This window comes from Cynocephalus volans, chromosome 5, assembly GCF_027409185.1.
Source record: "Cynocephalus volans isolate mCynVol1 chromosome 5, mCynVol1.pri, whole genome shotgun sequence".
In the NCBI taxonomy this organism is placed as follows: Eukaryota; Metazoa; Chordata; class Mammalia; order Dermoptera; family Cynocephalidae; genus Cynocephalus; species Cynocephalus volans.
The window spans coordinates 141,864,540-141,890,695 of record NC_084464.1 but is presented as its reverse complement, the minus strand read 5'-3'; the positions used below and the strand labels follow the sequence as shown (position 1 = coordinate 141,890,695).

The following is a 26,156-nucleotide window of genomic DNA, read 5'->3' as shown; positions in this document are numbered from 1 at the left end:
AGAATAAATCTTACCTCAAACCTCAAATCTCACCCATTATCTGATCTGATTTAGATGATATATAGATTAGAATTTGGTCTTTAGAGTTGACATTGGAATGCATTAAGACTTTTGGTGGCCCACCACAACCAGGTAAGCAATGAAGCCAGTTGCCCAGGGTTCTGAGACAGGGGCCATGGGCACCAGCTCCCCCCTCCAATCCCACAACATCTTAGAATGTACTTATTAGCTATGTGTGTTTCTTTGGGGTGTGTGACTTATCTGCTCATGTCCTTCACCAAATTTCTGCTTAGATTTTTCTAATTCATTTTTAAGAGTTCTTTTTGCATTAAGGATGTAAATCTTTGAGTGTTAAATTTGTTCCTTCTAACTCAAAATTTGATATGTGATGTTTTCCTTCATTTCTATGTTGAGAAAATAATTTTGTATCTAAACAAACAAAAAAAATACATTCTTTTTTTGGCTGAGTAATATTCCATTGGGTCTATATACCACACTTTCTTATCCTGTCATCCACTGATGGACATTTAGGTTGGTTTCTTATCTTGGCTATTTTAAATAGAGCTGTGATGAACATGGGAGTGCAGGTATACCTTCAACATGATGATTTCCATTCCTTTGGGTATATACCCAGAAGTGGGATTGCCGGATCATATGGTAGTTCTATCTGCAGTTGTTTGAGTAAGCTCCATACTGTTTTCCGTAGTGGCTGTGCTAATTTACACTCCCAACAATGGTGTTGAAGAGTTCGCTTTTCTCCATACCCTTGCTAGCATTTATTACTCTCTGATAATAGCCAGTCTAACTGGGGTGAGATGATATCTGAATGTGGTTTCAATGTGCATTTCCCTGAGGATTAGAGATGTTGAACATTTTTTCACGTACCTGTTGGCTATATGTGTATCTTCCTTTGAAAAATACCTATTCAGCTCCTTTCCCCATTTTTAATTTTTACAGTGAAGTTGTTTGTGTTCCTTGTATATTCTGGATATTAATCCCTTGTCAGACGTATAGCTTGCAAATATTTTCTCCTGTTCTACAGATTGTCTTTTCACTCCATGATTGTTTCCTTTGCTGTACAGAAGCTTTTTAATTTGATATAATCCCATTTGTTTACTTTTTCTTTTGTTGCTTGTGCTTTTGGGATCTTCTTCATAAAGTCTTTGCCCAGTCCTACGTCCTGAAGTGTTTCCCCTATGTTTTCTTCCATATGTTTCTTCCAGGAGTTTTATGGTTTCAGGTTTTACACTTAAGTCTTTAAGCCATTTTGAGTTGATTTTGGTATATGGTGAGAGGTATGGGTCTATTTCATTCTTCTACATATGGATATCCAGTTTTCCCAGCACCATTTACTGAAGAGTCTGTCCTTTCCCCAGTGTATGTTCTTGGTACCTTTGTCAAAGATCAGTATGCTGTACGTACCTGGGTTGATTTCTTAAGTATAATTTATATACAGTAAAATTCATGCTTTTCAGGGTTAGTTTTGAAAAACTTACACATTGTAACCACCACCATAGCCAAAATATAGAAATATTCCCACATCCCCCCCAATTTTCCTATGCTCCTTTGTAGTAAATTTCCTTCCCTTGCCTCCAAGTGCTCAATGATTTGATTTTTATCCCTACAGCATTATCTTTTCCAGAATGTTACATAAATGCAATCAAACAATGTGTAGTCTTTTGTGTTTGTGTTTTGAGATTAGTCCATATTGTTGTATATATTAGCAATTCATTGTCTTTAATTGTGGAGTAGTATTCCACCACCTGGATGGTCCACAATTTGTTGACCACTCACAAACTGATGGTATCTGGAATATTTCTAGTTTTTGGCAATTACAAATACAACTGCTGTAAACATTCATGTACTGGTCTTTGTGTGAACATACATTTGCATATCTCTTGGGTAAATAAATAACTAGGAGTGGTACTGTTAGGTATTATGTTAAGTATGTGTTTGGTTTTATACAAAACTGCATCCCCGTTTCCTTTTCCATAAGAAATGTATTAGAGTTCCACTTGCTTGACATCTTTGCCAGCTCTTGGTAAATTTTCAGCTTGTTAAACTTTAGCCCTAGATTCTAGCAGCTGTGTAGTGTATCTTGTTGTGGTTTTAATTCTTTTTCCCTAATGATAAAGTTTTTAGCATCTTTTCATGTATGTATTTGCCACCCACTTATTATTAACTGATATATGGAAATACTCAACACAGCTGTCATGTCAGTGCATAGTTATAAAACCTTATACATACACGTATACCACCTATGCAGAACTGCAACTTAATTGTCATTTGAAAACTTGTGAGGCAGCACACATATGCAGAAAAAAATCAATATAATGGGCTAAAAGTACAAACATATCATTTATTCTGTGCATAGTCATGTACTGGGCACTGACTGAGTAAACATACCCCCCAAAATCTAAGGAGACAGATTTACGTAGAAGTATAGTGCCAAAGCTCATCCCAGTACCAGGGCTAGTTGATTTCACAAAAGATATCTAAGGAAGCATTTAAAGAACAGATAACTCCAAGGTTATTTAAATTGTTCCAAAGTATAGAAAAAGACTAGAAACTTTCAGATATTTATAACGTAAGCTTAACATTAATGCCCAAAATGAAAACCATAGACCAATTTTACACATGCATATCAATGCCAAGATTGTGAATGATAATAGTAGTAGTAGTAGTAAATTGAATCCAACAATATAATAAAAAAATAATTTATCATGACCAAGTGGGGTTTACTACACAATCTAAAGTTGGCTCCATATTAGGCAATTTTTTAAGAGAATTCACTATAATAACAGATCTAAGGAAATGAGTTAGATTCAGGTTGGTCAACTATGGCTAGTGGGCTGGCTGCCTGTTTTTGTAAATAAAGTTTTACTGAAACACAGCCATGCTCATGTGTTTACATATTGTTTATGACTACTTTTGCACAATACCAAAGTTGAGCAGTTGCAACATACACTCTTGCATGGCCCAAAAGCCTAACACATTTACTATCTGATCCTTTAAGAAAAAGTTTACCACCCCTGCACTAAATGACCATCTTCACAGATGCCTGGAAGTTTTATAATGGAATGCAAGGATCATTTGGAATTTTCTCAGTTCAGAGAACAGTGATTGTTCTCTTTGCAAGTCTATTTCCCACATGTCCAATCAATAAAACAATTAAAAAATGTTTTTCCTTTTGTTTTCCATCACACATTAACTAAAAGGCAAGTAAAACAATAAGACTTTCATTTTTTCATGATTAAATTTTGTAAAACTCACTATGTGATGGTTAAATTTTCCTGTATATATTAAGGGGAAAAAAAAAAAGCCAAGTGAAGACCAGTATGTATATTAACAATTGGGTAAAAAAATGGAGAATATGTATTTCTTTTAAACTCATAAAAAGTAATCTCTGCAAAGATATACAAAAAACCCTAAAATCAGTATTTACAATTTATTTGAGTTTCGGTAGGATCTGTGAAAGTGGGGGATATTGTAGAAATGAGAAATTCACTTCATTTATATACTCTTTAATTTTTAAACTATGTGGTATTTCTTATGTCTAACCCCACCCCCCAAAAAAAATCCCACACAATTTAAACAGATATACAAAAAACAATAACAATGTAGCATTCTTTGTGGTTTGGAAACATTTTATAAATTATAAATGGATTGCCTTTCCTATGTGGGATTGAAATCTGATTAGAGATAGGAGACAGTCAGGCCATTTTGTTGACATGGACAGATATTACAGCAGTCTGGTCTTAACCCCTCACTGTACCTAAGTTTATTACTTTACAATTAATTTTCACAGATTTTGGACCTATGGGGGAAACAAACTATTGTACCTTCTGAAAACTATGAATAATAATCTACTAAACAATTATGATTTTATTAAACATTTAGAACAGATAAATACATACCATTATCTTCTTCATTTCCAACAGGGCCTGCTTGAGGAGTCTCCCCACTCTTTAAACAATTATGGATATATGTTGCCTTCCATCTTGCATACTTTCTGTGTTTCACATTCTAAAACAGAGTATTTTTATATCAATATTAGACTATGGTGAAGAAGTAAAAAATAAGCATTTATGATAACCTATATAATATTTCAGAGATAAAACTTATTTTTGCATGGTACAGCTGTGAAAGAGTCTGGCAATCTCCCCACCCTATCACTGGATTCTATCAACTGTCTGTGGCTTGACAGACTTCATGAAAAGCTGTCTTCTTCAAAACACAAAACATCTTTATGGTTTCACATTTCAGAAAAGGTCTGAATAGAAATATGACAGTGTTCTTCCAGCAAAATTTCCAACTGTTATGCACAGGGGAGAACGAGGCTAAATGAAGTTCTAAAATTAAACACAAAAGATAATAATAGATTGAACTATTTTCACTAAAGAGAAAAAAACCTGAACTTTACAGATCTATGAAAACAAAAGAAAAACTGAGATGATGCAACCATTAAAACAAACACTAGATGGATAGCTGGGCATACTTGACATTTTAACCTCATGTGCTATTTATCAGCTCTAAACCTCAGTCACCCCAATTCTAAAGTGAGGAAAATAACACTTCATTCATTGGGTTGTTGTTTTCAAGAGAACTGAAAATATCACTGAAAAATCTAATTGTCTCCTCTTCTTCCCTGCCTTGAAATGTATGCTACATGCTATAAAAGAAGTCAAAAAATTGCTTTAAAAAATACAAGAGTAAAATCTGTTAGAATTTTAAATGAGCTAGTGATTTAGTTCACATTTTCAATTGACCTTTATAACATTACGGACCAGTGGCCTTGCTATCACTTGCTTTTTAGAAACGCAGAATCTTCAAGCCCACCCCAGACCTACTGAACCACAATCTGCACTGTAACAAGATCCCCCGGTGACCAGCATGCACATTAGAGTTTGAGAGAGTACATGGTTTTACTATGTTTAAAACAACTGCATTGGAAATAGAAGAGTGTTTTGCAAAGATCTACTAATTCACTGATAAGTACAAACACAGAATATGGTCCAGAAACTTAGTTGGATATTTTATATACCACTACATCATAGTAGTGATTGATACTACTATGGATAACTTCTACATAAAAAGCTAAAGAAAAAGTTACCTCCAAATTACTGAATTTGTATCATAATTCATTTCCCTTTTCTTATCATACACGCCTCTCATCTGAGGGTACTTCAAAAAGTTCATAAAATCATAAAAAAATAGAATTAAAAGATAATATGAATCTTTCCATGACCTTTTTGAAGTTCTTTCATATATTTCATTTTTAAAAAATGTTCCATACATTGATTACTGTTTTCTTCCAGGTATGACTATATTTTGTTCCACTTCACAAACAAGTTTTTCAAAAGAAGTGTCCACATTTAAAGCCTTCACTTCTTCACCATTCAGGTCATTGTAGGGAGAAATTTTTTCTCTTTATTTCTTTTCTGTTTAATTCATATTCCCATGTCACACAAAATTCAGAGAATCTGCATGTGCCTAGGTCTTTTAATGGCAGGGAGCCAACATATGCAAGCCTGTCCTCACTTTAGTCATCAGCTCACTTGACAAACTGCTCTTGCTAGTATCACCAGCAGCCTACCCCACACTGGCAAATCCAATAGACACTTCCCAGCATCATCTTACCAAACCTCTCAGCAGCACATTAAACCCAGAACCATTCCAACCTTCGTGGAACAGTCTCGATTTCTGGTTTCTGTTATACTGTATTCTCTTGCTCTCCCTCCTATCGCCTTTGAATACTAATCCTCTATCCCACCTCCAAATGATCTTAAGTACCCTGTCCTAGCAGAGACTGCAAACTAGTGGGTTCAACTGATGCTGATTCTCACAGCATTTTATATGTTCATTGTTTTGTTTATTTAAATACTGGGAAAGTTACAGAAATCCAAACTTTTAACTTCTCTTTAAAAAAAATGGAAGATCTGAAAACACTGGGGTCCACATTTATTTGGTAATAATTACCTGGGCTGAATAGAGGCAATTTCATTCAGATGGTGTATATTTGTCCACATTCGTTCATTCTCTCTCTCCCCCCTGACTCTCCTACCCTCCCTCTCTCTAGTTCACACACCATATTAGTTGCCATTTATTATTTCACAGTGGGCTGTCTTCATTCATTGTACTACCTACCAGATTCCTATAAGTATCATGACTCCTGTCATATAGCCTATTTTCTTCTCCCTCCTCACTTATTCCCATGGCTTTAAGTACTACTGATATCTTTATTATTCTTTAGTTTATGTATCTAGCCAGAATTTGCTTCTGACAAATATCCAACTGACTATCTGACATCTCCACTTTGGATGCCTCACATACAATTAATATTAATTTGTCCACAACTGTTCTCTTGATTTCTGTACCACCTCTCCTCCCCCAGGGCACTGCATTCTCTTAAGTCAGATACATGTGGGAGTAAGATTGTTAGCACCTATCTTATCCTTTGCCTCTCTCCTGACTCCTTCATCTAATTCATCAGAAATCCAGTTGATTTTGCTTCTGAAATGTATCTTGAATTGGTTTTCACCTCTCCATCTTCTCTGTAACAGCCCCCTAATATATCTCTTATATTCTTGCCCTTCCTCATACCACATCTTCCTTATGCAGTACTGAGTATAAAATATAAATCTGTTCACATCAATCTTCTTGGTGGCTTCCCAATGCACTTAAAATACAAATCAAACTCGACTTGGGCTCTTATAAGAGTCTGCTCCAGGTGGGCTTTTATGAGTCTATTCCACCTGGTTTATGACTGTCTAACCTCCTCTCAATGTCCCTATCTCATTCACTCACTACCTCCAGCTATGGGGGCATCTTTTCTGTTCCTAAACATGCCAAGGCCCACACAACCTGTTCTCACTGTCTTTCCCCCCTTTTTTTCTCACCTAACTCACTCCTATCAACTCACTCCTTACATGTCAGATCAAATGTCACTTCCTCAAAAAGTTTCCTGATCTTCTCAATTTGAAATAAGATTCCCAGTAATGTTCTCACATCTTTAACAATTTTTATCACAATTTATAACTATATATTTATATGTATGTTTATAAAGTGTCCTCTTCTCCCCAAACATACATACACACATACCCTAGAATTTAAGCTCATTAAAGGCAGGGTCTATGTCTGTCTGTTGTTCATGTCAAGTGCTTGGCTTTGTGACCAGCAGATAGTAGTTGTCCAACAAATTATACATGTCTCTGATGTATGATGGCTTAATTGGTTCTGACAGAAGCTATTCTGTTCAATATACACATTTATTATTTCTGTAGTACTGTAATGAACTATTATTTCTGTGGTAGTGTAATGGACTACCGGGTATAGGAACTTAAATTAAATTTATTATATAATTAGATATAGAATGATTTGAACTTTTCTGTGTTGACTTTTTAACCTACAGAAACAGCAACATCATATGGTTCATTCACCTTTTTCTTCCTTCCCTTCCATTCTTTGAGAGCAAAGAACATGTGCTAAAGCACTAAGTTTTCTAGATTATTTTTAATTTTTCAAAATCTTGAATTGGAATTAAAGGTCTACAATTGCTGGATTATTATCAGATTTAAGAGTGTCTAGGTTTGCATGTCCACTTGAATTCACTATCTGCCAAATGATATTTTTAAATATTCATTAACACATACTCCAGTAATGAAAATTAATAAAGGTAATTATTTATCTTAAATTTTTAGTGGCTTACAGCTTTTCTTTTGGGGGGAATACCTGAGATATAGTTTTTTTAAACTCAACAGTTTTTTTAAGTTTCGATAAATATTTGCTATTAATTAAGAGCTTTAATAAACAATACAGGAAATAAGTCAATACATTATTTCTGCCCTTAGGGAGCTAATCATCTTGCTATGGATATAGAAGTAAAATACAAAAGAATATTACTATGAAAATACAGTAAGTATGAAGCATTAAACTTTTTTCTTGTAGTAAGTACATGGAACTGTGCAGAGAATAAAGATAAAATAAAGGATAACTGATAAAGAAAATGGTGCTTTAGTTTGGCCTTGTAGGATGAAGTGGTAAGACTATATTCCAGGGAGAAGAAAAAGTATGAGCAAAGTCAGAAGGGCAGAAATAAAGGAAATACTGGGGGAATGAAAGTAATCAATTTGTCATAGGTAGGAGGTACATATTAAGGGCTAGTTGGGTAAGTAAGATAAATCCAAGACAAGATTAAAGTCTTGGGCTAACATCTTTATAGTACTCCGCAGGTTATAAAGCAATTCCACATGTTTTGCTCTTACTTGGTCCTCACAATAACCTTGAAATTTAGGCAGGTCACGTTTTACTCGCACTAAGGCTCTGAGTCATAATAAGACTGGCTCAATGTAAAAACAGTTTAACCTAGCATTCAAGGTCCTCCACGCTGTGGACACTATTTCAGTCTTATTTCCCACTGTTTCCCTCGATCCAGATGGGATTCTGTCTCACCTGCAGTTTTTTCTCATGCTGTTCTCCCTTATGGTTTCCTTTTCTGCCAAACATCTACTTTCTTCCAAGGCTCAGCTCAAATATTTATTTCCAATAACCTCCCTGATTTCCAGCAAGGTAAAAGTTACTTATTACTTACCCAAGTCAGGCACTATGTTAAGTGCTGTGGTAACAGGATGAACAAGTCAGGCATGAGCTTTAGAGTGCAATGTGAAAGCCAGGCAGTAACTGCCATCCCCAAACGTGACACTTGTCTTATCTGAAGTCCCATAATATGTCTTCATCTTTCTCTTAGGATTCTACAATCCCATCAACATAGAGATGAGAAATGCCATTACAAAAGTAAAATGTCTTACCCAAGGTCATACTATTGTAATAGTAAAGCTAGCTGCTTTGGTAAGCTACATTACCACTATGACATTCGGGGAAATGGGCTTTGAAAGGTCAGCGACTTAATATGTATTAATGCAGGATATAATTTGGTAGATATAAACAGGACCATTTCGAAAGTAAATGAATAAATGCTTAGAAAAGTTTAAACTGCCTTTTTTTGGAACCTTTAAAAATAGGACAATTTTCCTCGATCTGAAATAATTTAATCCTATCTAAAGACTCAGTTGGAAAGTTGTATTATGACTTTAAAAGGTTCTTTCAGTCCTGATTTCATAATATGAACAGTGTAGAGATGTTTAAAATACCTTGGGTCCCTCAGTAGTATATGGAATTTAATAAAACAATATTCTCAGCTGAAAGTGTTCATTTTAGTATATAGTTTTAAAAATTTCCCCAAAGCAGATACAAGTAACACAACTATTTTTTATTCTATAGTTTCCTACACACCCCTACTCCTGCAACCTGGTGCCTGTAATTTTAGCAGAAATTTCTGGCAGTTGTAACTCAAACTAATTCACTTTTTAATGCTATTTTCTGTAAAATAAAGGATGGTAGTTATGAAACAATATTTTAAGAGGAAAATTTCAAGATGTCAATCTTTTGGCTGATTAGACATCCTTTCCGGGAAACAGGAATTACAAAAAGAGCTTTTACTTTAGTCCCTGGTCTCTAAGTTCCTATTTTGTTAAGTGGATTGATGAAGAGTCACTGACAATTGCAAATTGCAGCCATTAGAGTTAGTAGGAACATACAAGAATTTTCACTTAATTTTTAAACCATTTGCACTTGCTACACCAAAGGATGACTGGTCAGAAATGCTAACCACAGGCTGGAGCAGGTGTTCTCATACTTAGCGCATATAAGAATCACATGACGGTGTAATAAAAAAAATAAATTCCTTGCTGAAACTACAGAAAATTTGATATAAATCATTCTCCAGTGGCATAGCAAAAAGCTAGCTTGAAAGAAAATGTTTTATATTAGTTGTTTCCAATCCTTCCTCTTCAATTTTCTCTTGAACCCATCCTAGTTGTTTTTAATCCCCGCCACTCACTGCAACTGCTTTTGTCAAGGATTCAGTTACTTCTATAATGCTAAATCCAATGCTTACTAGATGTCATCTTCCTTGACCCTATCAGCAAGTAGAGTTGATCATTCCCCTGCATTGACCGCCTTTTCACTTAGTTTCCTAGTTATCAAGGTCTCCTAGTTTTCCTTTCACTGTGATGGAACTCCTTCAGTCCTTCATCAGTATGGAGGTATGAAAGGATATATCCTTTCTCATATCCCAGGGTTGTTAGTGACACAGACTTCAGTTCTCGGACTCCTTGTAGCTGCTTTCTACACTTTACTTTGATGGTCTCATCCAGTCTGAGGGCTTTAAATACCACCTCAGGTTGCCAACTCCCAAACTTATATATTTGTTTAGACTTTCTCTGAACCTCAAGACTTATACATCCAACTAGACGTTTCACCTGTATGTCTGATAGGCTTCTCAGAGTTCAAAAACAACTCCTGATCTTCCACCAAATTTGTTCCTCCACATGTCAGTAAATGGCAACTCCATTCTTACAGTTGTTAAAGCCCAAACCCTTGGAGTCATTTTTGAATGCTCTATGTCTTTCACACTAGCAATGAATCTCTTAAATTCTGTCAGCTCTGCATTCAAAATATATCCAGAATCTAACCTCTTCTTATCACACCCTGTACTGCAAATTCTGGTCTGAGCAAGCATTACATCTCACCTTGATTATTTAACAATGTACTAAAGGGTCTCCCTTTTCCAGCCTTGTTCATCAGAGTGAAAGGAACAATGCTTTTTATAAGACAAATCCTGTCAATTCTGTTTGAACTCCCCTTCCCCATCCTCATCTCTTATCACTTTCACTTTCCTCCTCACTCTGGATTCAGCCATACTGTCCTCTTTGCTATTTCTCGAACATGAATGTGTAGCCTATATTGTCTCAAAATCTTCGCACTTTTTATTGCCTCTTCCTGGAACATCTGTACAATTCATTCATTCTCTTATCTCTTTCAAGGATTTGCGAAAATGTTGCCTTCTCAGTAAGGCCTTCCCTGAACACCTTACTTAAAAATTGACCTACTATACCTAACTTAAATTTCTCCATGACACTTACCATTTGACATACATTTTATTTATTAATTTGTTTACTGACTATCTCCACCACTGGAATATGATTCCCATAAGGGCGGTGATTTTATCTACTGATGTGTTATTCATGCCTAGAACAGTGCTTGGTACATAATAGAGCTTAACAAACATTTGGTGAATGAACAAATGGACAGTACATTCTGGAATCTGCATTTTTTTAATCAAGTGCCCCAAATGATTCTAAAGCTGGCTATTCCGGAACCACACTATAAAAAACCCTCAACTGAAGCAGAACATTTTTTTTTGCTAATGAATAAATATGTGTATTCACCTTGAGTACACAGTTTGACTTAGGGTTGCAGGGAAGGGTCAGTGATAGGGTTGAGGGTGTCTGTCAAAAATCCCCAAATTATACACAAAAATGTAATATACATATGCATAAAGAGAATCCACAGCTTTCATAACACTTTCAAAGTAGTTACTGATACAAAAGGGGTCAATAATCTCTAACTTGGTGGCAAAAATCACAGATAATACATATAGACTGTTAGTCTCTCAATTCTCCCAAGTATATTATACAAACAAGGGTTCGATATAACTCCCAGGAAAACTGGGACATATGTAATGAGAAATTCTTGAAAAACACATATTAAATTTATCATCACAATGACTTAGATATTGACATATTTATAACCACAAGTTACGTGTATTTCCTGATAAAGATTTATTCAACATTTTTATACTTTTATATTTTTCAAAGCAACCAGAATTTCATAAAACAAGTTTTAAAAGAACAAACTTGTACCCTAAAAATCATAACTTAATACACAAATATTTAAATCTAACTACTCTATTTTTAATCATAATATTTGGAATGTACATTCCAATTAGCCAAAATATTTCCAAACAAGGTATGGACATTAACTGTTTAATATTTAATCTACTGGGGTAAAAATAAACCAATGTAAATTGTCTTTTGGAAAAAAAATGTACATATATACAGTTTTGTGAAATAACTATTTTATATAATTTCATCTAACTTACAAAAAAGTTTTAATAATAGTACGAGATATTTCCATATCCATTTTACTTAGATTCTCCAACTGTATTTTTATTTATCAGTCATTTTATGTATATATATAAATTGTGTGTATATATATTTATAAAAATATTTTTTTCTGTACGATTAAATAGTAAGTTGGAGACACACTGTCCCCTTTCCCTTTCATTGTGCATTTTCTAAGATCAAGGATAATCTCATACAGAATGGTTTTTAAAATCAGGAAATTGAACACTTACACAACACTACTGTCTGATCCACAGTCCCAATAAATTCTGTTGATTGTCTCAATAATATAGTCTGTAGTTATTTCTCCCCTAGGGCCAGCTCTAATCTAAGGAGCATGCATTATTTATGCCTTTTTAGTCTTCATCTGAAACAGCCTTTGTTAGTGTTTCTTGACCTTGACATTTAAAAAAAATACCAGCTAGTTGTAAAAATGTCTATCGATTTCAATTTGTCTGATGTTTCCTCATGATTAGGTCCAAATTATGCATTTTTGGCAGGATTACCACTGAAATGTTTGTCTTTCTCAGTTCATGTTATTAGAAGGCACATGATGTCAGTTTGTCCCAATATTGGTGGTGTTAGGTTTGATAAGTTCTCTGTTATAAATTTACTATATTCCCTTTGAAATTAATAAGCCATTTGAGGGGAGATACTTAGAGACTAATGTAAACATCCTGCTCTTCATCAAACTTTCCATTCACTATCTTTAAAGCCCAATGATTTTCTAATTTCATCATTATTTCTTTATTTATTATTCTGAATTCTACTGTTAAGAGCTTTTTCTGTTCATCCATCATTTATTCATTTATTTACTTCATTGTATGTATCAGTATGAACACACAGATTCTTATTTTATTCAATGGGTTATCATCCACTACTATCATTCTTATTTTGATGCTCAGGGAATCCTTCCAAGACGGCTTCTGGTTCCCATGATTATAACATTTCCTTACTTTCTGGCACAAGAAGAAGGTCCAGCCTCATCTAATGCTTTCCCTGATCCAGCCCTAAATTCAGCCCTTTATAAAAGTCCTGGCTCCTTTTATAGGTGAATGTTATTTAAAACCCCAAAGCAGGCACTAGGGGTGCTCAGCTCATTGTGTGCTCATTGCTACTGGTGCATCACTGCTTCTAGGTTCTCTCAGTAAAGAGATATAGAAACTATGTTTTCTCTCTCTCTCTCTCTCTCTCTCTCTCTCTGTGTGTGTGTGTGTGTACACACATATACTATATATACATATATACATACAAACACATGCATATGCTATTTACACACATATATAGTATGCATATATATAACACATATAAGTGTATAAATATATAGTATGATACCTATATATATATCTAATATATATTTAAAAGCATAAATTCCTCCAATTCCAATCCAACACAACATAGTCAGCTCCCATCACATACTGTAACTTCCCCCAAAGTGAGAAATCTATCTCCCTCAGTATATTTACTCATTTGTTAAATCCTAGTAAGCAGTTTTATTTTATTTTATTTTATTCTTATTTATTTGTCTGTTTATTTTTTGGCAGCTAGCTGGAACAGGGATCGAACCCACTCTAACTAACTGAGCTACCTCACTAGCCCTAATTTTTACTTATTTATGTATTTATTTATGTATTTATTTTTGTAATCAGGTTTAGAATTGTCAACCCACACCACCAAGATAAACCAAACCTATAAACAATAGTTCAATATTTAACATTTTTTTCAGTAAAATTGGTATACCTTGAGATGCATAAATCTTAAACCATATTCATATCAATATGCAAGTTTTCTAGCTCCCCAGCCAGTTCCTTTATATTCCTTTCCACATCAATTTCTCCTTGCCACAAAGAAAAAAAAAATCAAAAATATTCTCTAATGTTTTTCACTAGAAAAATTTGTCATTGTAGTATTTTATATGAAGGGAATCATACAGTTTGCATTCTTTTGACTTTTTATTTGCTCAGCAAAATGCCTACAAGATTTATCCATGTTATACATTATACCAGTAGTCAGTTCCTTTTTATATCTGAGTAACACCACAATTTGTTTATCAATTCCTCTGTTGGTGGACATGTGGGTTGTTTCCAGCTTTAGACTATTTTGAATAAATTTCCTATGAACACTCTTGAACAAGCCTTTTTTCTGGACATATGTTTTCATTTCTCTTAGATAAATAACAGAAAGGAACTGCTGGGTAAAAGGGTAGGTGTGTGTTTAACTTTATAAAAATATGCCAAATCTTTTCCCAAAGCAGTTATAACATATAACATTTTCATCTGAAAGCTCTTGTTTTTCCACACTCTATACAACATTTGATGTGGCTGGTTTTTTTTACATGTTAGTTAATTTTATTGATTTTTTAAAACTATTTATTCTATTAATGACTGAGAGGGGTTGTTAAAATCTCCAACTACAATTATGAATTTTTAAATATTTTTTATTCCTGTAAATTGTTTCATATAGTTTGAAACTCTTATTAGGCACAGATATTTCTAACGATAATATTTTCTTGATGAACTGACCCCTTTATTATTATGAAATGTCCCTTTTTACCTCTAGTAACACATCTTAACATCCATTTTACCTAATATTAATAAAGTCATTTGGGATTTTGTTTACTTAGTATTTGCAATGAAAGTCCTTTTTAATATTTTCGTTTTCAAAATAACTCTGTCTTTCTATTTAAAGAGTGTCTCTTCTAAACAGCATACAGTTAAGGCTTTCTTTTTAAAATATAATCTGAAAATCTTTACTTTTAAATTGGAATGCTAGTCAGTTTACATTTACAGTATGTATTGATATAGCTGGATTTAAGCCTTAAATTTACTATTTGTTTTGTATTAGTCATATCTGTTTTTGTTTTTCTCTCTTCCCCTTCCCTGCTTCTTTTGGTTTACCAAATATATATATAATTTGGTATATATATATATAGTTATTATATCTTTTACTTATAAAGTCCTGTATCTTTTAAAGAAATGAAAAACAAATATGTAGACTTTTATATTTACCTACGTTACTATGTTCAGTGTTCTTCATTCCTTCCCATAAATCCAAGTTTCCATTTGGTATCATTTTCATTCAGCTGGAAAAACTTCCTTTTAGCTGTTCTTTAGTGCAGACCTTCTAGCAATGAGTTAATTTACCTGAAAATTTGTTTTATCTTCATTTTCTTGGAAGCACAGATGTGCTGTATATAGAATTCTGAGTTGACAGGATTTTTTGCTTGTTTGTTTGTTTTACCACTTTAAATATGTCATTTCATTATCTTCTGGCCTCTTTTTTTAAAAAATGAAAAGCCAACCAATCTTCAAAGCATTGTTACCCTGAGTGTAATATGTTGTTTCCCAAGACTGCTTTTTCAAAATTTTCTCTTTCATCATTGGACATCACTGATTTGTCTATGACCTTTTTAGGTGTGATTTTCTTTATGTTTATTTTACTTGGGTTTCGCTGAGCTTCTTGGATCTGTAACTGCTTTTCCACCCAACTTGGAAAATCTAAAGTCATTATTCTTCAAATATCTTTTCTTCATTTCCCTTCTACTCTCTTTTTGGGACTCTAATACATATTAGACTTCCAAATATAGTACAATAATACAATAACGTCTATATATTTCTAAATAAATTCATCTAAACATAAAGTAAACATAAGATTGATTAGTTTAGGATAGTATCCATTAAAATTTTTATGTATTTGCTTACATCCTCTCTAAATATAGCACATTAGAACATTATTAGAACATGGCTTATTCATTACTATATGATAGAGCTATGCTTCAGACCTAGTTTATAGGCTGAAATCAGCAATGGATACAGATTAATCTAGTACTTACATTAGACCATATGAAATTCCCTTTTGTGCAGGACAAAAATATTCAAATGCCAGCAATTTCATATGATTAATATACTTACTAATTTTATAGCAGAAAAAGCACCATATTTTCTTAAATCTAATTCTATTCTCTAATCTCCTTTTTGACACCCCAACTCAGTTTTCATCTTTTAAACCTGGTTCACAAAAACTCCCTAATTGGTCTCCTCAATCTTTTCTCCATACTACTGCCAGTCTCTCCATCAACTAATAAAAGCAAGAGCTAGTGTGTTTTAAGCACTTACTATATGCTAAGCACTTTGCTGAAGGTTTTATATCTATTTTCTTGTTTGATCCCCAGGACTACTTGACAATGCAGGTATTATAATTTTCTTCATCTTACATAAGTTAAACAACTTACCCAAAGTCATGTAGTTATAAAGTGGCATGATGGTATATTGAGGCCAATGCCTGTGCTCTTAACCACTTTATACTAACACTGCATGCAAGAATGCTGCATTCATTCACAATTGATTGACTGATTAGGTGTAAGATGCTGTTCTTGGCAATTATTATACAGAAGTAAATACAGACATATGGAATTTGTACTCTAATAGAGACAACACAAGTCTCATTTATCTATTATTATAGTAAATGCTAAGAATGTTACTTTCAGGATATAGTGAAAGCATGAAAACTTAAGGTATGGAATATGCACAGAACACACACTTCTGTAATTAGAGGAATTTCTCATGCTTTACCATAGTTCCCTAGGCTAAAATATGATGTTTTAGTTCAGAACCTTCTGGTGCAAATGTATACCTTTAAACAGACTACCTTCACAAGCCAGCTATTCATGTGCATTTGTGGCCCAGTAATTGTGCAGCCCTGTTTTTTGAGCAGGGAGTCACATAGTGGGATCCAAGCAGGATCTAGATCTAGGTCAGTGCCAATCAAAATGTGGTCCAGAACCACTGCTGGTCTACAAACTGTTTACGAGTTTGTTTCAAGACAGAACAGAAATTGAAATTATTTAGAAAACTTACAGCAAATTAGATTTGTCTTTTGTATGTCTTTTTAAAGTTTCATTTTTGTAGTAATTCATTACTTGTATTAGTGTTTTACAAAACAATCAGTCTGTAAAGGATTAAAAATTTGACAAAAAAAAAAAAACGGCTAGACCTTTATTAAAGAGAGTTTGGGAAACATTATCCTGGGCTATAGCATCTGGGACAAGGGTACTTATATTTTTCTTACTCTCAGTTTTATTACTATAATTCGGAGTTGTGAAAGGTGAAGGAGTCTGACACAGTGCCAGGCAAATGGTAGATACTGCAAGTGGATCCCTTCCTTGCACTTCATAATTAATACATAACATATCATCATAGTTATTTTGTTTCTCTTTCCAAGTTAAAACACAAGCTCTGTGAGGGCAGAAAAACATACCATATTCATCTGATTCCCCCAAATTAGTAGGAACTCAATATATAAGAAGAGTATTATTATCTTTTACCTGTAATTTTCTTATTCTTTCTGAATTAGCACTATTAAACCTTAACCAAAGATTATGAAGGAAAAAAGGCAAAATGTTATCTGCTCCTCAAGCATTGCTAGTAGTAAAACTAAAAGACAATAAAAGGAAGCCTATCAATAATATTGGCCACAAGTAGATTATACAAGATGTTACAGTATGAAAATAAAATATTTATGTTTTGGAAATCTCTTGCTTTATAACATAAAATTAAAAATTTTAATACATATTCAGGTGACTCTATACCTAAAACTGGAACACTGATTCCAAGAGAGCTATAGGAATGCTAGAAGTTTACTTAACAGCGCATTTAATTAAAATACTAAGATGGAGTTACTTAAAGCACAGTTAAAAGAGTTAAATACGTATCCCTGAAACAGAGATAAGAGAGCTGAGAAATGGAATTGCGGTATATGAAACATAAAATGCAAAACAAAACAAGCTGAAAACTGAAGAAAATATAGTTCACTTAGTTTTGCAGAACTATGAGTATTGAACTGAAATTAAAAGGGAAAAAAAATCAGGAAACGGATCAAGAAAAATGCTGTGAGTAAATGGTATCTGTTACATTTTAGAAGAGTTATAAAAGAAGTTTTGTGTAAGTCAGTCTGAGGGTTCTTCAATAAAATAATGACAGAGGAGAATGAATTGCAGGGAGAAAGCACTCAAGATAGGAAGACAGAGATTAGGTAAATTGCAGTAATCTAGCTTGAGAACCAGCAGCCTTTCTGAAAAGGGCTGAAATTTTAAATGAAAAGAACTTAATTAGAAGATTCAAAGTTGTTACGTTACCAATATCATACAGAGGCTTCAGGTGTTCAGGTTGCTTATGTGTACACTAAACTACCCCCATGCTGCTGTGCTACCTGATATTTCTTCCCCCATTTCCTACTAGAAATTTGTTCTTTGCTGCCATAGATTTCAGTGGCTCTACTTTTCACTATCATTTCTATAACATATAGTTAATTTGGTTTTGACTCCTTTTGCAGCTTCTAATCTAAAACTATTTTTCTCTTCCTTTTTTTTCTCCTGCTTTTTGTCATTTTGTTCTTTATTCTCCTTTTCCCATCAATTCTATATAATCATAGACTGGGAGAGCTGCAAAGGACCTCAGAGATCCTTCCCCATCCTGAGAAATGTCCAGGCTTCCCATTTTACAGAAGAAAAGCCAAGTCCAGAGACTTCTTGGTTTGGAGTTCAGTGCGGCTTGGCTCTGACAACCACTCTTTGCTTTTGAAATAAATTTTCAGAGTTGACATGAGACAAAAATTTTAAAACTTTACAAAATATAATTTAAAAGCCATCATTGCCTCGATTATAAAGTTGATAAAATTAAAAGATAATTAAAAAATACAATAAAAACTACAAAACAATTATAATGCCTTTCCCCTCCCCATTTTCTGATGTTATTTAGACTTAACTGTTTCTTAAACAGCACTTCTTGAGAAGAGAAGCAACCAATTTTGAAAAGTTTCAGTTTTGTTAAAAGGCTGTGGGATACGAGTGCCATGAAGTTAAATAACACCACTGCATTTCCCTTATGAATGATCAAATACATTATAGTGAGTCCTGAAATATACCTGCAGGAAAGTATATATTAAAAAAAAAAAAAAAATCTGCCTACCTGAAATCCTCAAACTCATTCTTTTCCCACTTTTCTGTTTCCTGTCTTGGTCTCTGCTAGCGTTTTCAAAATATGCTATGAAACTGAAGTGCGAAGGAGGAAATGAGTTAAAACTGCTAAATGCTTTGAAGAACCAGTTTACATCCATGGTTTTTAAAACAACTCATCTTTTGAATAGTTTTTGAAATAAGAAATGTTACTAGTTTCTGTCTTGTTTTAGGTACATAGTGCTTAAATCACAAGTAAATATCAGCCTTAGATTTTCTTGGACAACCATAAGAGCTCTGATGCTGCTGATTACCCTGCTTACGGTGTTTGTAAGAGCTGGTAAAATCACTAGAGTGTATTCCGACCTATTCCACTCAAGTAGAGCATTATTTAAAATTACTGGCACTTCGAACCATTATTTCTGAAAAACCTAGATCCCAGTAATCACCATGAAGACTCCATTTCTAGAAATGGAAAACAATGGAGCAAAAAACAATATTGAAAAGAGAAAACAAATTTGAAACGAATCTAAACAAACTGGCTGGCCTAGGGATTGTGTTAATGGCATATGGATAGCTTTACCAGTATTTTCCTTTCCTTGTTGGTTGACTTTATACATTTAGTGAACCGTACTTCATAGTCAAAAATCAGTTCACTAGTCCTGTAAGGAAAGATTACTACAGCATACTGAATGTGAGAAAAGTCAGTAGTGTGTATAAAGCAATCTGTAAGTTTTGATATACACAACTTTTGCTGAAAGTACAAATTTTGCATGTTATAATTAACATATCTAAGTTAGTGAAAAGCACCAACATAATTATACATTGATTGTGTACACACACATTTTTTAATTTAAATATTCAGGATTTACATGAAGGCCTGAGAATAAACCTCACTCCAATCATATAACAACAGGGATTTCTCTTTCCACTCTGGCCTTACAATGCTTAATTTCTTCTTTCCATACCATTCCAGACCCCTCCTCATATCTGGAATCCTTTATCCACCAAAAAAGATGCTTTTCCCTACTTTATTCTACTGCCAATGCAAGGCAGAAAAAAAGCTTAGGTAGCAGCCTGGGTAGTGAGATTGGGGGTGCGGGGGGGGAGGGTAAACATTTTGGGAAATGTCTCTTTTATCTCTACGCTATATTCTTTAGTAACCCCAGAATCTAAACAAATCCCACCCACCACTCCCAACCTCTCCTGAAGTTTTCTCATTGGCCTTATTTAGAGGCAGAGTCATAGGTACTATGTTTAAAAAACTAAGGAGTCTATTCTTTGTTAAGGGTACCTAAAAGTAAACCTATATTTTTCTTCTGAAATGCAGGTGAATCATATACTTTATGTGTGTGAAAGTGTATGTATCTCTTAAGTAAAAACAACCTACATTACTCACATAAGACTTCTGGAAATTTTGTTCTTTTTCCTATGTCTATTATTTTACCTATTATCTGGGTTCCCCAGTGTTAGCAGTTATAACTTCAAAGCACTATGTGTGCCTGCTTCTGAGACACATGGGCAAAGGCAGCTTCTCTAATTCATAAAGGGAACTAGGAGAGGGCAAGGAGAACATCTGAAAGCATTTGGCATACTGATCTGCTACTTTGCTTTATTATGACCTCTTCTGATATCCTGAATTTCTATCCACTTTTTTGATGGTTTCTTTATTCATGTTTTCCTCTTGCATTTTAAATATTGGTGTTTACAAAGGGTATTTATTTCATCATCCTCTTTCTCTCTCTTTCAAAACTATTTGTTTTACCTGAAGGGTTTGTCTAACCTCATAACTTTAACTGTCCCTGTTACTTTGCTGATTTCTTGACTATTTCCAAGAGATTTCTGGTGATTTATTTTTGGATGCCATACCTGTACCTCAAATTTTAAAATCTCAGTCTGAACATGCTATTTTTTTTCTTCGAGACAAATAAACAAAAAAACCCACTGTGAATACTGTATATGATTCTCCACCTCTCACTTAAGGTCCACAGTAATTACCAACTAGTTCCTTTGCCAAATAGCTTATAGTTCTCCCTCACCCAATTCATTCTATAGGCAGCATCACACAAAGCACCCCAAAGGACAGTTCTTTATTCAAAAACTCAACTAACCGAAGATCGCAGGCCTCCTATCATCTGTCTGATCTGGATTATGACCAACTTTTCTAATCTGAATTTTCACTATTCTCCTTAAGCTACATGGTACTCTCCAAAAGTCTACTGAAGCACTCAAAGCTTTCCATTAACGTCAATGTCTACATCACTTCTGTATCCCCAAGTATGTAGCACAGTGTCTCATAGTCAGAGAGGAAAAGACATCCAGTTCAGTAATAACAGGGGATGAGAAGAGAAAGGATGGGTCCAGAACAGGGTGGGTCCAGAAAATAAAAAGGTGATATACATTGAGAAGCATTTCAAGTTTTCATACTGCAGACTGCAGTTCTCTCTTATACTACTCTGTCTCAGGAATACCTGCGAGCAGTGGCTCTCAATGGGCATTGCCTAATACCCTAGAGGGTGTTTTGAAAGTATCTTGGGTGGTTTTTGGCTACCTCAATGATTAAGGAACGCTACCAGCATTGTGTGGGCAAGGGCCAGGGATGCCTGATGTTTTGAAATAAAAGGAACAGTAACAGTAAAAAAGTTGTCCTTCATTCATCACAACTTTGAAATTTCCTGCATAACTTTCATGCCAGCGAAAATCCAGCTTATAACCATCAAGCCTAGAGCTTAACATCATTTTAAATGTAAACAAAAACACTTTTCAGTTTTGATATGCAATCTTCTACAAAAATACAAATACCCCATACATAGATCATACTTTGTTTTGTCTGAAACTTAGAATTGCTCATTATTTTGAAAAAACTTCTATCACAAAAAGCAATGTTCCTCATAGTATTCTAATCACCAATATAACAAACCTGTATCAGTCTCATTTGTACCTCTCTCTCTTTTTCTCTATCTCATTCTACATTAATATCTTCCCTCTCAGAAAACATTTTCCATATCAATGGTAAAGTCTGTGCTACAGTGAAAACAACATTGAACTCAAAGCAGTTGAGTTTGCTATGCAGCTTCCATTTTCTCCTGAGTAAAATGAACATGTGCTCTGTTTATCTTGAGCTGTTATGAGAATCAAATTGATAAAACAGATATAAAGTATCTTATGAAATATAAAGTCTTATATGTATTTTACAATGGAAACAAAATCATCGACAATAATACTCTAACAACAACAATAAAACAAAAACAAAAGAAAAAGAAAAAGTAAATAATAATACTCTAAAAATAAAATGGGAAAAAACAGTCCTAAAAAGTCTCTGCCTCTGGTATGTTTACCAAATAACAGTGTGGAAATTTAACAGCATACAGGATTTGTAATACATGAAGATGTAAGAGAGTCAAAATCTAAATCTATGTTGACCAATACAGTAGTCACACGTGCTGAAATGGAAAATAAGTGCTAGATTTAAAGAACTTACTACAAAAAATAAAATATATTACAAAAATAATTTCATCTGTTTTTTTAAAGTGGCTAGTAAAAAATTTAAACTTACATTTTTTGCTTACATTTCATTTCTGATATGCTGCTTTAAATAAACAATGCAATAACAAAACTCATAAGTAACATTACTGATCTTCAGCTAATAAGACAATAAAGAATGTACACTCACTTCATCAGTGAGTTCTCCAAATACTGTTATGACGTCTATTAAAAGACTTGCAGTATAGAAGGACTTGATCATGTTTCTGGAAGAGAAAAGAGAGCTGGTCTAGTTTAAAGTAAAAACATTAAAATGTAGTATTAGTCACCTGGGTATAAGAAAAAAAATTCCAATGTTTATAAAAATACTCTGCAATTAGTGTTTTACATAAAAAAGAACACAATGGAAATCCTTTTGTAATCTGTTATTAGGAGAAAGTAATAATACCCACAAGTAAATATGCTACTACGTAAGGGTTTTATTATATGCTTTTGATTATAGAAAACATAATTATAGTATTATCTGAATCCACATCAAACCATAATGCATTTCTTTGTATTTAAATATTATGATAATAATGATAAATCATTTGAATTGGCTGGGGTATTTTTAAAATCAACATCATTGGGTCAGGCTGTGATTTTGGCTAAAATCAACTATTAGATTTTACTAAATGTTAAAGAATGGCTAATTAGGGTATATTTACTAAGAAAATAAGTCTTCCCTGGGTATTTCTTCTTTCAGCCATTTTCTCTAAAAAGAAAGGTCTGTATTTGTAAGACCAAATCATTCAGAGGTTCTACAATTAAAAAAAAAAAAAATATATATATCATTAATCAGGAAGTCAGAAAGTGTTCATTAGAAAACTGAGCAATTCTGCTTAAATAGTGATGGAGTTTGGATGTGCTGTCCCCTCCAAAACTTACGTGGAAATTTGATCTTCAATGGGGCAGTGTTGGAAACTGATTGAGTCATGGGGGCGGATCCCTCATGAATGGATTCATGCTCTCCCTGGGAGAGGAGGGGTGGTGAGTGAGTTCTTGCTCAATTAGTTCCCAGGAGAGCCGACTGTTTAGAGGACTCTGGCACCTTCTCTCTCTCTCTCTTGCTTCCTCTCGCCATGTGATCTGCTCATACCTGCCAGCTGCCTACCACTTTCCGCCATGAGTAGAAGCAGCCTGCGGCCCAGGCCAGATGCAGCTGTCCCAGAATCGTAAGCCAAATAAACCTCTATTCTTTATAAATTACCCCATCTCAGGTACTTCTGTTATAGCAGCACAAAACAGACTAATACAAATAGTAACCAAATTTATAATTTTTATTTTCTGCTTTCATTACTTACTTGTGAAATCGCCCAGCACGATCTTCATTATCTGCATACAAAAACATTTTCAAAGCATAATTCTCCAAATGGGCGCAGCCAACTATTTCTTGAGTAATGGCTTCATTATCACCCAACTGTTTCTTAAGCTAAAATAAAATCAGATACACAGCTTATCATTTTGGACTCTCAGAAGTGTCTGCTTAAGTATAAGTAATCCTAATAATCATTTTAAGTAAATTCTTTTATATTCATTTCAGTAAAAGATGAATCAATAAAATCTTGAGAAGGAAGTTGCTCTGCCCCAGTCCGATGTATTTAAAACAAAGTGTAATGCTTACAAAACTCTGAAGAAACACACTTATGGCAACCTGAAAGTATAATTCAGCTCTAACAATCAAAATAACCAAAAATAAAAGATTAAATATATCATATTCATATGAATGAAGCATTGACAAATATTTCACAATAATACTGTATTATCCAATGCACTTTCAGTTTACCCTAAATATGAAATCAGAAAATTCTTTGTGCTAAAAAAGAGATCTAATTCTTTTTTTTTTTTGGCCTGGTAAGGGGATTGCAACCCTCGGCACGGTATGGTCCGCACCACACTCAGCCAGTGAGCACACTGGCCATCGCTATATAGGATCTGAACCTGTGGCCTCAGTGCTATCAGCACAGCCCTCTCCAAGTGAGCCACAAGGCCGGCCCCAAAAGAGATCTAATTCTAAGTAAGATATAAGATGACAAGCGTAAAATCAGATTATGAAAGCTTTTTAAAGTAAGACAAATATATCAACACAACTTACAACTGGGTAAATTTTTAGTCTATATAACTAACTCTTTGCTACACATATAATAATTTAAACTATTTAAAAACATCAAAGTTCCTACTTTTTACTCAGACTGTCATATTGGAAAAAAACGACTTTCTGGAATATCAGATCTGAGCACCACACTGCTGTTTAATAATTGCTTTTTCAAAAATGGTACAAAGTAAAAAAATTAAATTTAAAAAAGGCTTCAGGATTTTTAATGAAATCAGAAATGAAATACTTTCATAATTACAACAGTATAATTTACGGGCCAGCAGAGATTTAATGTGTGAATTTCAGAAAATTTTTGGCCATGCTTATCAAAACAAAAACAGGAAAAAAACCCCAAAACCCACATGTAACACAAGGTTACAGTGAAACGATCTGTAAGGCAGATTTAATTCTAGAAAAATTTTAGTGGAAGTATGCCACTTCATCTCATCCCCAACAGAAAATGTCTGGTGGCAAAAACATGATATACTTGAAGTTTCTGAACTATAACATAAACATTATAGCATAGACAGGTGTGTGCTCACCATGAAATAAACTTGTCATTTAATTTAGGTATTAATAAACTCCTGATGAGTCCCTTTATGTGATTTTACTCTTAGTTTATTATAAACAACTGTTTGACTTTTGTCTTATCCAAAAGCTATTATTATCTTAGGTATTATTGTTATACTGTGAAATTAATAGAGATATAATCCTTATAAAATATCTGTTAAAGTTGGGATTCCACAAATATATTGCCGTGAGAAAAATCTCCTTGCCACTCCAACCCCATCTCCCCAAAAGAGAATACTCAAATTTATCTTGCATTCATTTAAGCAGCATTAGAAATGGAATGTCAGACAGGCTGCACGGGGAGCTGAATTCCCTCGGTGGTGCCACCAGGCCAACCTTGGGTGGTTAACAGTAGCAGATGACAGGAGCTCTGGGTAAGTAGGCCAGAGAGCCACACCAAGTTAGAAAGAACACTACTGCCCATGGCTGCTTAATACAATTAGTTAGGGAAGTTCTGTCCTGGGATAGGCCTTGATCTGAATAACTTTCCAATGTTAAATAAAAACAATGAAAATGATAAAAAGCTCTAGGCTGACCAGTGTAAATGTTTTGATTTTTGGTTTTCAGTACACATAAACTTCGTTTCTCTAAGCAAAATAAAGATCAAATAAATAGGTTTCCAATTCTCCTGAGCAAGTCACATAACTAAATGAGCAAATAAAGTAAGCCACAGTTACTAATGTAACAGCCATGGAGATGAATTAATGAGTAGACCTTGACTTTTTAAAAAAGAGAAACAAGGCAATTAATTTTTTAAAATAAGTTTTTGGCAGCTGGCCAGTATGAGGACCTGAACTCTTGACCGTGGTGTTACAAGGCTGCACTGTAACCAACTGAGCTAGCCAGCCAGCCCCCCAAACAACTACAGATAGATCTACCATATGATCCAGCAATCCCACTTCTACGTATATACCCAAAGGAATGAAAATCATCATGTCGAAAGGATACCTGCACTCTCATGTTCTTTGCAGCTATATTTATAATAGCCAAGATA

The 26,156-nt window shown here is 34.1% G+C and overlaps 1 protein-coding gene across 1 annotated transcript in view; it reads right to left on the bottom strand.

The window, feature by feature from the left end:
• The window catches only part of VTA1 (vesicle trafficking 1), a 72,209-nt gene that overhangs the window by 23,052 nt on the left and 23,001 nt on the right, over nucleotides 1-26,156 (bottom strand). Inside the window, exons 3-5 of the mRNA XM_063097328.1 lie at nucleotides 23,802-23,929; nucleotides 22,649-22,724; nucleotides 3,918-4,026 (exon numbers count right to left, since the gene is read on the bottom strand). Coding sequence (XP_062953398.1) covers nucleotides 3,918-4,026; nucleotides 22,649-22,724; nucleotides 23,802-23,929 — 313 coding nt within the window. The remainder of the gene's footprint in view (nucleotides 1-3,917; nucleotides 4,027-22,648; nucleotides 22,725-23,801; nucleotides 23,930-26,156) is intronic.